The 14,688-nt window shown below is 34.4% G+C and overlaps 1 protein-coding gene across 4 annotated transcripts in view; it reads right to left on the bottom strand.

Annotated features, from left to right (window-relative positions):
- The window catches only part of LOC118738040, a 40,651-nt gene that overhangs the window by 11,818 nt on the left and 14,145 nt on the right, over positions 1 to 14,688 (bottom strand). For all 4 annotated transcript variants that reach the window (XM_036468927.1, XM_036468930.1, XM_036468928.1 and 1 more), the window contains one exon: positions 79 to 230. In XM_036468927.1, coding sequence (XP_036324820.1) covers positions 79 to 230 — 152 coding nt within the window. The remainder of the gene's footprint in view (positions 1 to 78; positions 231 to 14,688) is intronic.

Below are 14,688 nucleotides of genomic sequence, written 5' to 3'. Positions count from 1 at the left end.
ACACGTAGAATAACACCCAAAATCTCCCCGCTGGATTCGCCCCTGATCTGCATGAAACATCATTTTTAATTTCCTTACGCTCTACATTCCACGCCTTCGCCGACAGTTCTTGCTCCAGTTTTCCAATTTTCGCCTGCATTTCCGCGACTTTGTTCTGCAAATTTTGCACATTCTTCTGCGCATCCCCAATTTGCGTGTTGTAACGTGATTTTTGCTCAATTAGTTCTCGTCTGGAAAATATATTAATTTTTAATATAAATTCAATTAAATTGTCATTAAAACAATTAGTTTATTTCAATGGTTTGTGCATATGTTCCTAGTTATTTTGCACACACTTGCACACACTTGCACAGCCATGTATGTATGTACTTAATATGTTACTTATTTTAAGAAGCTGTGAATTATCAAATTATCAAATTAATAACCTACCCGCCCGCTTTGGCTGAGTGCTTAGAGGTGTGTACTGTCGAGAGAATACTAAAAAATCACGAGCCCCTATACATAAATCATATTAATTTAAATGCATATGGTAATTTTATATAATTTAAGGAGTCAGAAACAATCAGCACGAATCGGAATATAAGTATTTGTTTGTAATAAAAGCCTATAACGAAGGGGAGTTACATTGCAAAAAATTAATAACAAGTTATGATTCTCATATTTCGGGCCTCTTAAAAAGCCCGGGCCCCCTTCCCCCTTTTCGGGCCTGCTACTACTCTGTAGGGTCTGGGTGCGATCCCTGGTCTTAGCAACATCTAAATTGCATCCGCAGGCAATGACCAACATCCGAGTGTATCTCTGCCATTAAAAGCTTTTCATAAAATACATTTGCTTTTCGGGTAAAACTGCACCACCTCCCCCCCCCCCCCTTTGTGTAATAAGATCAAAACGCATACCACAAAAAATAAAGAGGTTTAGGGAAGTTTGCTACCGGGAATATTTGAGGAATATTTTAAATATTACAATTCTGGTGTTAAATTAAAGCGGTTTAAGAAGGTTTACTGTCGAAAATACTTTTGAAAATACTATTTGAAAAACTTCATTCAGTTAAATTGACAAGATAAGGTAAATATTGAATTAGTACACCTTTGAAGAAAGTTCGCGATATGTATGTAGACTGGAGTTATAAGAATACAAATTAAATTTCCATGAGAAAGCCCATCATAATTCCCATCATAAATCTCTTTCTTTTATTTTCCAAAAATTAGCCCATACGAGTCTTGGAAGGGAGGAACAATCCAAAAATACTTTTTTCATGAATTTATTGATATGAAATATTAATTTATCTATTGTGAGTATGATAATTTAGTGGCCAAGGCATTCGGTGCCAAGCGTTCATTGTAGCGTACGAGTACCCTTTTTAACTGAGATGACTAACCATTTAGAATTTTTCGAATCAGTTAAAGAAAACTCAACTTAAAAGGTATTACAAAATATTGCAACGAAGTACATTTGACTGTACTTCGAAGTACGAAGTACAACGGCTCAAAAAGAAGTACTGTACTTCCGAAAGCAGTACGGTTGGTCACGTTAGTTATAAATGAAGAAGTTAAAAAAACGTGGTTGTGACGCCAAAATATTCTCCGGTTTATTCGGTTTAAGGGGTAGTAGGTGTGGCTGCAAGCGCGCCTCTGGCTTGAAGAAATCGGCTCGGTATGTAAACGTGTTATCGGTTGGGAAACCACCCCCATCCTAGCAATGGATTGTGCACTGAGTAGGGATGAAACGATACGAGTAAATACAAGTAAATACTCGATACTTTTTGTTCCATACCAAGTAATTTTTTGCATCGATACTTTTGAACCAAGTACTAAGTAGGTATCGAAACACAAACAAATACTCGAAACCAGATACTTAGGCAAAGAACATAGGGACGCGACAACGAGAGCGTCAAAACCTAGTGCAGCAACCGTCAGCTCAGAAAGCAAAGAAAACAATTTTTTGAAGTGAAACTTCTTTAGCGGCGGTTGGTTGGGTGGGAGTAAATTGGCAAATTTAGCGGAAATTGCACACGGAAATGGTGCAACGGAAATGATGCAACGGAAATAGTGCAACGGAAATGGGTGGGGCTAAAACAAGTACTTCTTGTGTGTATGCAAAGGAAATGATGTAACGGAAGTGATGCAACGGAAATGGTGCTACGGAAATGGTTGGGGCTGAAACAAGTACTTCTTGTGTGTATGCATATGGTATGAATTTAACAAAAACTTGCTAATAAAAGGTTAGAGGATAACACTTAGAAATACCAATACAAGAATGAAAGTAAAGGTGAGTACGTACACAGATAAAGAAAATTATAAAGGCAACGGTAAAAATAAAAACAAAAACAAAGATGTGTAAAGATAAAGGTAAACACGAGGACCAAGGTAAGTTTAAACACTTTACTTAAATGTATAAGGGCAAAGGTGAAGGGGCCTAATGTTGATGAAGAAAATGATAAACATAAAAGGAAAAACAAAGATGAGGATGAGGATACCGATAAAAGTAAAGATGAAGATAGGGGAAGAAAGATTAAAATAAAGATAATTAAAGAGGAAAGGATATAGAGAGAGACACAGAGACTCAATCTGGGAACTATTTTTGGATTTTAGAGTTTTTAGAGATTCTCGAGATTTATCGATTAAATAATCGATATTTTTATCGGTTTCGCTATCGATATTTATCGATTTTGTTATCGATGTTTACCGATTTTGGTATCGATATTCATCGATTTTGTTATCGACAATTATCGACTTTGTTCTCGATATTTATCGAGTTTGTTATCGATTTGTTTATCGATATAAATCGATTTTGTTATCGGTACTTATCGAGTTTATAATCGATATTGTTATCGATTTTGTTCTCGATATTTATCGACTTTGTTAGCGATGTTTATCGATTTTGTTATCGATTCATATCGATTTTGTAATCGATATTTATCGATTTTGTTATCGATATATATCGATTTTGTTACCGTTATTTATCGACATCGTTAGCGATATTTATCGATTTTGTTATCGATTTGTTTATCGATATAAATCGATTTTGTTATCGATATTTATCGATTTTGTTATCGATTTGTTTATCGATATAAATCGATTTTGTTATCGATATTTATCGATTTTGTTATCGATATTTATCGATATTTTTATTTATTTTCTAATCGATTTAGCTACAAATGGTATTATCGATGTTGCTATTGAAATTTTTATCGAATTTGTCTTCGATTTTGTTATCGATATTTTGATGGACGTTATATCGATAGAGTATGAAGATAAAAATGAAAATAATGGAAAAACAGAATAACATGAATGTTATTAAAACGAACAGTAGTAGAGGTAGGAATCTACTACATTGATAGAAAAAAAGCGAAAAAATATAACCTTAAGCAAAAGCAGATGTGTGTATGTATAGATAGATAAGTAATGTAAGTTTCACTTCTACAGTGTGGCCCAGGTGCACTTACTTTTTTTTGCTTTTGTCGCTATGCTCTTCCGCTTTCTTCGTTTTTCGCTTCACTGTGTGCTGCCATATTGAAAAATAAAGGTTTGTTTTTGTCGCTATTAACCGAAAAGGTCTTTTCGCTCTCTTTGTAACGTCACAATGTTCTGAGCCTAAGGCAAATTTAGGTTCGGCAATCTTTCCTCCTCTATTATTGCTAAGCGCCTATTATTGCCATGGTTGCTTAATTGCCAGCAAATAAGCGAGATAGCGACAAAATCGATATGATGCAAATAATATGGATGTGTTCAGAAATGCATCAAGCCAAAGAATCAGTCTCTTTTATTTCTAAACAATAATTGATGGAAGTGTCCAACATGCGCAGCCACGGTTAAATGCCTAATTGGAACTTAGTTACATAATAAGGCACTTCATCAATTATAGTTTAGGAGTAAAACATGTTGATGCTCTGGCTTGATGCGTTTCTGAACACACCCTATATGATCCAATTACTTCATACTTCATCAAAGTCGATAAAATGCGATGTATACAAGTCCCAAATATTTAAGTGGAGGAGTAAACTGGATGAATGCTCAGCACAGAAGTTCAAAGCGATGTTAAACTCACTGACTCTATTAGAGCACGTTCACATGACAGGCGCTTAACCCGCCTGCACGAACTTATTTGCGTTTAACTGGCGTTAGCATATGAACACCCTAAATAAAATGCAACGGAATAAGTGTAGTTGTACTCGCGTGTTTAGCTCCCGGTATGTGAACAGGGACTTCTTCGCGCGGAAAAGGCTAGCGGAAAATACTAAAGGCAGGGAAGCCGGGACTTTTTTAAAACAAAAGAAGAAAAATAGCCCCATAAAAAGTTTATAGAAAAAAATATTAAGCAGGGATTTTACGTTTTGAGATTTGTGCATTTTGACAGTATAGAGTGTGGTTATTTGGAAATTTTTTTATTGAGCTGAATTTATTCTCAATAAAAATATCTAGACGACACCACTCTGTGGTCGGTCAAACCAGATAATCGGATGGAGCCGACATCCTGCCAGCTGAGCTATGGAAATATCGCAGTGAGGAGCTGATAAGTGCATGTATCACCTCTTATGTAGACTATGGCCAGATGAACGCATGCCGGACGACTGTAATTTAAGTGTGCTCTGCCCAGTCCACTGTAAAGGTGACCCCGTTGTTCGCGCCAACTACCGCGGAATCAGCCTTCCAAGCACTCTTTTCGAGTGTATTATATGGGTGTTTCCAGCGGAAGGTCCACCACGACAAAAAAAATAAAAGTTTTATATCTAACGTATTTACGGGCCGATTTGTCTGCTTTTTAAAATATATACTGGCTATGTAAGTAGAATCATCTTTGCATAAAATGGTCTCCTAGGTGGTGCCAAGGTCGAGATATTTCGAAAAACCGTATTTATGGTCTGATTTGGTTCGAATTTGGCGTATGTGGTTGAAACATAATAAATCATAGATTTCTGATAAATTGACCCTGAATTGGCGTTGAAGTCAAAATATAAAGTATATTCTACATAAAATACATGTTTTATTTGCGTTAAAAATTAATTTAAAAGCAATATTAACAAAAATATAACGATGGAAATTTATGTCACGTGACGCCACGTTTCACACTTGGGGTTGTAAAAGAGAATTGAAACAACTTGCATTAATTCAAAAAACTCTAAAAACAACTAGAATTGCTCCAAATCATATTAAAATAAGTTTCATGAAAATAGCCATCCACAATTCGCAGAGTTTTGCGATTTTGTAAGAAAAGAAAAGATCAACTTCCATTTTTTGTCACGTAACGACACTCTCTTTAAATGCTTATATTTCAGGACCAAGCAGTTCGATTGATTTGATTTTTCGGTTAAATATAGAGCTAATTATGTGCTATACAATGGCCTAAAAAAGTTAAAGAAACCAAATGGTATTCCTTTTTTGTATCACATTGAAATCATACGACTGTCACGTGCGCCACCATGGGAATGCCCATATGCAAGTCTGAAGCTCATCGTCAATAAACTGGTTGGGCCTTATCAGTGTCGCTTTAGACCTGGCAAATCCATAATGGATCAGGTATTCACAATACGCCAAATCTTGGAAAAGGCCCGCGAGTAAAGGATCGACACTCACCACCTGTTTGTCGACTTTAAAGCCGCTTTAGACTTCACTAAAAGGAGTAGTCTATACACCGCTATGTCTGAATTTTGCATCCTCGCCAAACTGCTACGGCTATTTAAAATTAAGTTGAGCAATACCACCAGCTCTGTCAGAATTAGGAAGGCCCTCTTCGAGCCGTTCTCCAACAAATGGAGTTTCAGACAGGGCGACTCCCTTTGATGTGATTTCTTTAATCTGATGCTGGAGATAATAGGAGCCACAGAACTGAACCGCTCAGGAACAATTTAATATAAAAGCGTGCAATTGCTGGCGTACGCAGATTACATCGACATCATTGGCAACAAAAATCGCAAAGTCTGTTCTGCCTTTTCCAAGTTGGATAAGGAAGCAAAGCGAATGGGTCTGGTGGTGAACGAGGACCAGACGAAGTATCTTCTGTCATTAAACAAACAGTCAGCACATTCGTGCCATGGCACCCATGTCACTGTGAAAATTATAATTTCGAGAAAGTAGAGAAATTCGTTTACTTGGGAACTAGCATTAACACCGGTAATAATGACAGCATGGAAATCCAACGCTGAATATCTCTTGCCAACGAGTGCTACTTTGGACTAGGTAGGCAATTAAGGACTAAAGTCCTCTCTCGACGTAGAAAAACCACACTCTATACTGGTGTATGGCGCTGAAGCATGGACAAAGACAACATCCGATGAGGCGGCTCTTGGAGTAATCGAGAGAAAGATTTTCGGAAGATTTACGGGCCTTTATACGTTGGCGACAGAGAGTGCCGTGGACGATAGAACGATGAGCTGTATGAGATTTACTCACACTCGGGAACCGCCGGTGGTAGCAGAGGAAGGGGGAGATCCCACTGTGATGGAAAGACTAAGTGGAGAAGGACTTGGCTTCACTTGGTATTTCCAATTGGCGTCAGTTGGCACAGAAGAAAAACGACTGACGTGCTTTGTTGAACTTGGCCAAAATCGCTTAGGCACTTACAGCAACAAACAAGAAGAAGAAGAATATTGTAGCGGGGCGCTACTAGCGAACCTGCAGTGTAATTGCTGAACAGGTTCCCAGATAAACATTTTGTGACCAAAAACATGCTCCAGATGACGAATTTCATCGAATTCAGGCAAAATATTTTGACGGGGTTATAAAATATCTTATTTTTTTATTCGGCTGGGAAAGCAGCATTATTAAAAATTGTATGCATTAAGTTTATTATAATTTTGTGATGTATTATTTTTACTTTCCAAATACACCTTTTAAACTGACTTCAAACGGTGGGGCTATTCAGAGAACATTAAAATAAAAGCTTCCGTAAAAAAGGTCCTTCCTAAAAGCGCTTAGAAACATTCTTCATTTTGACAATGAGCTAGAGATAATTTATTTTTTATTTTTTGAATCATATGTTATTTTGATAGTGACAGCTCTACCCCGCTCAGCAAATCAGTATCATATGCACAACGTGGGAAATAATGAAAACTTATTTCCTAAGTTAGTGTTGTGTAGCCCAAACAGCGCGTTTATTGTACAGTCGTTTTGACGGAAATGAGGCACCCACGCGTCTGCCGTATGCAGCTTTTTTGCAAAAAGTTCGTGAGGCTGGGATGCTCACAGTCACCGCAGTCGCAAGGTGCGTACTTACGGGAATGTAGCAGAAAGTATGCGACTCAGTTTTAGAACATCGATTCGCCATCGATCTCAACAACTCAACATTTCACGCACAGCCTGATGAGAATTTCGCACACAGACCCCGCATTATTCTCTAACAAGGTCCAATTGAAGGCGCATGACCACCCACATAATTATCGCTTTTCACTTTGTGCCTTAGAACAGCTTGAGAAATTATATTTTCTGACGAAACGCATTTTCATCTGGGAGGCTGCATGAATGAAATCGTATTCCGCAAATAAAGTGGAATGGTTGCTCTTTAGCATAAACCATTAATAGGGAGTGCGTAATTAGATGCTATTGCAGTAAAAAATAAATATATCTCAGTAACTACTGATTCAACTAAAAAATATATATATTGAACTTTCTGAACTACGTAGGTCTTCAGCCCCGCTTCACTCATCGTACAAATGACTCTGATAAATTCGATAGCTCTTTCTTCCCGTAAGGTTAGCGTTTTGGCTGACAGGGTCTTATTATGGTCACCACAGCCTTTTTCGACTTTTCGTTTCCTGCAGGGTTATTTTATGTGATCTACTGTAGTATATGTATGTACTTGAATCACTCGCAAGAATTGGCTAATTTTTTATGAGTATTTTATTTTAAATACAAGAATTTAACAATTCTGTATATATAAACATGGAAAATGATAGGAAAAATGTTGGTCTTGTGGTTTTGTTTTTTTGGTTTGTGGATATTTTGTGTTGAAAAGCTGTTTACGAAATGACTCGCGGTATACAGTGAATAAGAGCAGAGGTGGATTGTATAGGATAAGTTAATATATGTATGAATATGCGTATGTAAGTATGTACTCGTACGTATTTTTATAATTGTTTGTGTACATGTATAATGTGTACATTAGGCATATAACTTTTAAAATTTTTTGTGGAAAATTAAATCTAAATGGAATCATGCAAAGAGTTTATATACATATAAAAACCGGGGTATGATCTTAATTACAAAAATAGCAAAAACCTCCCGCAGGAATCCTATTGAAAATTTTGCACCCACTTATAATTATTATTTTTATGTTGCAACATTTTCAGAAATATCGTAAATAGCGCCGTGGCCAATCTCTTAAATTAAAAGTGTTTATTTTAAAGAAAGGCAAACTGAAATTTGCTAACCACATCTGAAGATAATTGCAATTAACTGAATTGCCTTTTTCAAACCTGATAAGACCGAAGTTTAGCTGTATCTGTAAAACTGTTCTAGTTTCTTTCATTAAATTTGATTCTATATTCGGTTACAGGAGGAAATTCTACATGTGTCATCAGATTTTTGGGAAAATTTTTTTTTAAATAAGATTTAGGTATTATATTTTTTTCCTCCGATATATGTAACTCAAAAATAGTAATTCCTCTTTACTGTATTTAATAAGGAGTTTTTTCACCTACCTATCAGCAAATTTTCAGCGAAAAAAAGAATACGAAACTGGACAAAAAGAATTACCACGAAGAGCTGATTAACACACTCAAGGAATTTTTAATATGTTAGAAAATTAGCTGCTGAATTATTATCATAGTAACTACTATCGTCGAACTAGATCCCTTGTTACACCTGCGATAAAAACAAAAAAAATTCAACACACACGAAAGAATTGATATATTCTCGAAACTGTGGGCCAAATATAGTAAAACTGCGCTTCTAGTTTTTTACTCTGACGTTCGGATTTTTTTTCAAAGGACTTTGAAATCTTTATGATACAATTAGTTCAAACAATTTTTTTAAATATCAGTGCAATGGAGAATAACAACATAGGTACCAAATGATAGAGAAAGTTTTGAAAAAGCAATCAAGTTTTTTAGTTTACCAGGACGAATAGGTATTGAAAATGCGCTTTTAATAAATTTTATCTTTTTAAGTTAATATAGTTTCCAGGACGAAATTCGATGATGCCGTCGTGTGTACATTAGGGTGGTCCAAAAATGCATGTGAAAAAGCAAAGTCGGATTTTTTATGCTCTCCTAGGGGGTGGATTGTTCTATACAGAAAAAAAGTTTACCCTTATTTTTTTTTAGTTTGAAATCAAAAAATATCTAGAGGTCGCTCAAAGCGCCCAAAGTTTTCCATGTATTTTATGTGGGGAAAAAACACTTTTCGTAGAAATGGTATAGAATAGATAAAATTCAAAATTATTCTACCAGAAAATTCCGTTTATCTGCAGGAGATTCCCAATAATAATACCCAATTCTTTATTTAACCATTTTTTCATCGCAACTATAATTTATAGGTCCACCTAATACACCCAAAACCCCAGAAAATTGCAATGGGGCGACCAATAACAAATCGTTAATATTAAAAAATGGTTAAATAAAAAATTGGGTATTATTATCGATAGTCTCCTGAAGAGAACCAGAGTTTTCCGATCGAAAAATATTGATTTCTACGAAAAATTTTATTTTCCCATATAAAAATACATGAAAAACTTTGAGCGGTGTTAGCGACCTCGAAATATTTTTTGATTTCAAAATAAAAAAATAGGGGTATACTTTTTTCGGTATAGAACAATTCTAGGGGGTGAGAGAATTACAATTCCGACTTTACTGTTTTTAGACCACCCTAGTGTACATGTATTAGTTAGGGATGCCAAAATATCAGGAAAATTGGGATCCCGGGATTTCGGGATATTTTCTAGGTAATCCCGGGATCCCGGGATTTATCCCGGGATTCAAATTGAGTCATAAATTTTATGAATACGAGTAAAAATTCAATATCTGAAAGCATTTAAACATACCATTAAATAAAACTATTTAAAATTTACGATAAACTGATTGTAAAACTAGCTAGCTTAGAGTGAAAAGTTGCTAACTTCACTTTTAATGAAAAATCACATTTTAATACAGGAGGCTAGATAAATTAAAATTGCATCGTTTCGAAAAGGGTAAAGGTCCTTGCTTTATGTTTTATCGTTTATATTCAATGAAAGGAAAATTTGATAAGCCAAAAAAAGGTCCGAAAATTCGATAAGGCCAAAAAAGTTCGAAATCTTTTAATAAATATTGAATCCCTCCGATTCGTATGGAGTTTTGCTTTGCTTTAAACAGTGTTGTATTTAAAGTTTTGCGAAAACTTGAAGAAAATGGCTATACGAAGTTTTTTCCTCTCCTGTTCAATTTTTAAATTGGGACTTAGCAACTTTGCAGTCTACGCTAGCGATATTTATTAAATCAGACAAATTTTAATGTAAAACATTTTTTAATTGTATGTATTTAAAAAACCATGTGATTGAGGAACGTATACATTACAAATAATAATGTAAATACCAGGTACTTTTGAAACTGACGATAAAACAAAGATATACAAAAACAATTTCTCTAAACATGTTTATTCTACTCTATAAAGAAATGGCGAATGAATAATTTTTTGCCATTTTTTTCGCAATGTACTAGAAATTTTGAGGGTGTACGAGTCAAACGGATCTCAGAATCGGATTCAGCGGGTCGAAAAACATGTTGGTAGTTGGGTCTGGTTAAAAACACACACCCCTTTTTTGCTGGTGTTGTTATTATTGCACTTAAAATGTTTTCGTAAGAGCAGCAAAGCATTCAGCGCAGGAGTCTTCTAAGCTTGACCTGCAGTTTTTACATACAAAACCTACTGATGAAAAACATATTTCGGCATCAACACTTTTAGGCTGAACTGTCAAAAGGTAGACATAATCCATTTGAAGATAATGACCCATATCTCCTCCATTACAAAATATTTGAACTTCTTTTACCAGCACGTCGGTCAAATTATAAGCTGTTCGATTTGAAGAAGTTTTGAGTAGATTGATCTTAAAAATTATCTAACTTTTCCGTTAAACTCTCTGTTTCGTTTACATTAGCGACGGCATGAGTAAATTCATGGAAATCTTCTTCAAAAAAGGCTCAGACTGAAATTTAAAAGCACAGTTTCAAGGTTTTAGTTAATGGCAGTCAAAACGTCATTTTACAAAAATCATACTTCAAAATTCATAAACAAAATTCTTACTATCAATTCGATGTTTCAAAATTTTCGGGATCCCGGGATTATTGCAAAAACACGGGATTGACATCCCTAGTATTAGTCCTCAAACAATAATTTTTTCAAAAATAAATATTGCAAATTTTCAAGGACATTTAAGGAACATTTTTTTTAAGGACAAAAAAATTTATTCTGTTATAATTCAAAAATTTTTTTTCTTTTATATGATACCCTTATTGTTCTCCTACATTGCATTGAATTTTTTAAATAATTTTTTGAAATAATCATATTTTTTAAATGTCAAAGTCCTTTTTAAAAAATTCCTAACGTCAGAGAGAAAATTTAAGTACGCGAATATATTAGTTTTTTTTTTGTGTGTGTAAAAATTACTGTCGCCCGGTGTTATAGATACGAGAGCGATTATTGCCATTTTAGTCTTTATTCTCTTCTCAAAGTTTAAAGCTCATTTGCTTCCAGTCTGGCAATTTATGTGCGGTGCATGGTATGATGTTTGGTTCTCCGCCCACCGCTTTCATAAAACGATTTTACGTTTTTTGAAAATCTGTCCTTCAATTCAGAAAGCACACAGCTGTTCTTAAGACACTGGGTAAAAGAGGAATATGCTATTGTTTACCAGCAGTTTTGTAATATCCGTGCGGTACGAACGATTAAGTTATTTTTGTTGTTTTTTTCACGATTTGTAAACAACTTCTTTCTAAGAAACTTTTGCAAAAAAAGTCATATGCCTAATGTACATATGTATATATGTAGGCGTATACATACATATATACATACTATATATAGATATATAAATATGTAAGAGTGTTTATAAGAATTTCAAGGGAAAACGAATTTCAGAAGTGATCAAAGTACTCAAATACAAATATAAACAAATTTAACAACAGGTAAGTGTGGTAGATAAACACCCACATAAATCCATATGTATGTAAGTGTGTGTAAAGCCGCTTATTGTTCAAATTGCGTAGCACTTTCTTGGCTTTGAGAGGATTGTGTTTTTATTTAAAATCTAAATAAGTTATAGCATTCGCAAGCGCACGCGGATTATATTCAAGATTTCCTTATTGCAGATTCGAATATATTATTCCGAAAAGAGTTCCATATTTCCCATCGCAGATTCTTAATTATAAACAGTTTAATGGGTTTACATAATATAAATTGTTGGCTTGATGACGCTGGTTTGTGTTCTCAAAATACTTCATATATATTTATGTATATATGTAAAATTTTGGATGCACACATAGAAAAACATTTGAGTTTTTACGCTTAAGTGGGCGAATTCTGGTGTTCCTTCCCAGCAGTAATTTAAAGGAAATTCTTTTGCGTAGCTTCATATAATTTTAATGTTATTTGAAATTTATTGAATGCGTTATTTGCTGCCGATAAGCAGATATGTATATGTACCACGTATGCACAATGAAAATTAAAACGAAAAGAGAAAGACAGCTGATTTAAAATTTGGACTGGTGTGCACGTGTTCCACATTCATATATGTAATAGAAAATAATTCTATATAGCAACGTAAATAGTTGTAAAAGTTTTGCAAAATGTGTGCAAAAATTACTAGATCGTTGCACAGACCTAGCTTTTTACAAATACATGCCACAGCTACTAATAGGAATTATGCTTGGTATTTATTTAGAACCGTTAATAGCAGTCAAAGCAATGACTGATTGTTTATTGTTGCCACTGTCTTACTCCCAAAATAATCATAATTAGAAAGAAAAAAATTCAAAAGAAAACACTAAACTTGCGCAAGTTGAATTTATGCCGGAAAACTAGAACAAGAAAATATGTATGAACTCAACATACAACACTTTTTACGTACAATCATTTGAATACCTATCCATGTGCATTTTTGTAATTCGGCTGTATTGCAACTGTTCACAGCTGTAATTTATGTACATAGTAGCTGCATTTATTGCAGAAAATTTTTTAGTTTTGTGCGCCCACAACGTGAGCGTGGGAATCAAATACACACAAGCGCTAATTTACATATGTATGTACATTAGGGTGGTCCAAAATAAGTAAAGACAGAATTTTAATGCTCTCACCCCCAAGGATTGTTCTATATCGATACAAATGTACCCACATTTTTTATATTGAAATCAAAAAATATTTAGAGGTCGCTAAAAGACTCAAAGTTTTCCATGTATTTTATATGAGAACAACCCTTTTCGTACAAATGGTATAGAATTCTCGAAAATCAATATTTTTCGATCAGAAAACTCTGGTGCTATTCAGCATAGTACCAGTAACAATACCCAAGTGTTTACTTTACCATTTTTTAAGTCTAAAGATTTTTTACTGAGCCCTCCATTGCATATTCTGGCATTTTCTGGGGGTTTTGGCGGACCTACAAAGTATAGTTACCACGAAAAAATGGTTAAACAAATAATCGGGTATTATTATTGGAAATCTCCTAAAGATAAACAGAGGTTTTCGATCGAAAAATATTGATTTCCAAGAATTCTATACCATTTCTACCAAAAGTGTTTTTCTCATATAAAATACATTAAAAATTTTGAGCCCTTTGAGCGACCTCTAAATATTTTTTGATTTCAAAATAAAAAATAGGGGTATATTTTTTTCAGTATTGAACAATGCTAGGATGTGAGAGCATAAAAATTCGGACTTTAGTTTTTCACATGCATTTTTGGGCCACTCTAACGTGCATACATATATATGTAGAGGCAAATGTATATAAAAATTTAGGCATATAAATATGTATATAAACTGGCAAGTCTTGCATGTCTGAAAATACGAAACGTATAATTCCGTCATGATTTTTATTTAGCTTTCGTTGTGTTTGAATATGAAAACATAGTATTTTAAAAAATACTGAATGGATATTTAAAGGCAAAAATAAAATATCCGTTGGAATTAGCACGACGATTTATAGAGGAATTCTGAAAATTTTCTGTACATGCTAGTCAAGTAATTAATAAGAAAGCTTATTATGCATACCTTAGTTATAAGCAAGTATTGTATGAGTCATGCTTGCTAATGAGCAAGTATTTCAATTACTGATGCCGCCTTTAGATGGTCGAAAGTTCTTATTTAAACTGAAAATTAAAAATAAGAATCACAATGGCTTTTACGTGACAATTCTAGCAACTCTGTTTATCAAATCCTCACAGTTTTTCAAGAGTAGTAATCTTTTATGAGACACTATTGTATGAATTTTTTTGAGAAGCTCGGCCAAACACTAACATATGTGTAAGCGCCAATCTATTATTATTGTATGAATTTTTGTAATACAGAAGTTGCATTTTTTTTATAAGCGAGCGACAAAAGAACGCTCAACTCGGGTAAAATTTCCCTGTAGTTACTTAAGCAACTCTGCTGGTGTCTGGCAAGAAACATGTGAAACCAAACTTAACTCATATTAAAGAGATTGCCAAAACAACTACACACAAATATAAACAAATTTTCATCGAAATTGAAACTGGAAATTTCAACCAATTATAAAACCTCAACAACT

Source organism: Rhagoletis pomonella, unplaced genomic scaffold, assembly GCF_013731165.1.
Source record: "Rhagoletis pomonella isolate Grant_MI unplaced genomic scaffold, Rhpom_1.0 Rhpom_scaffold_00004, whole genome shotgun sequence".
Classification (NCBI taxonomy): Eukaryota; Metazoa; Arthropoda; class Insecta; order Diptera; family Tephritidae; genus Rhagoletis; species Rhagoletis pomonella.
Note: the sequence above shows the minus strand (reverse complement) of the source record. Positions and strands in the feature narration are given on the sequence as shown.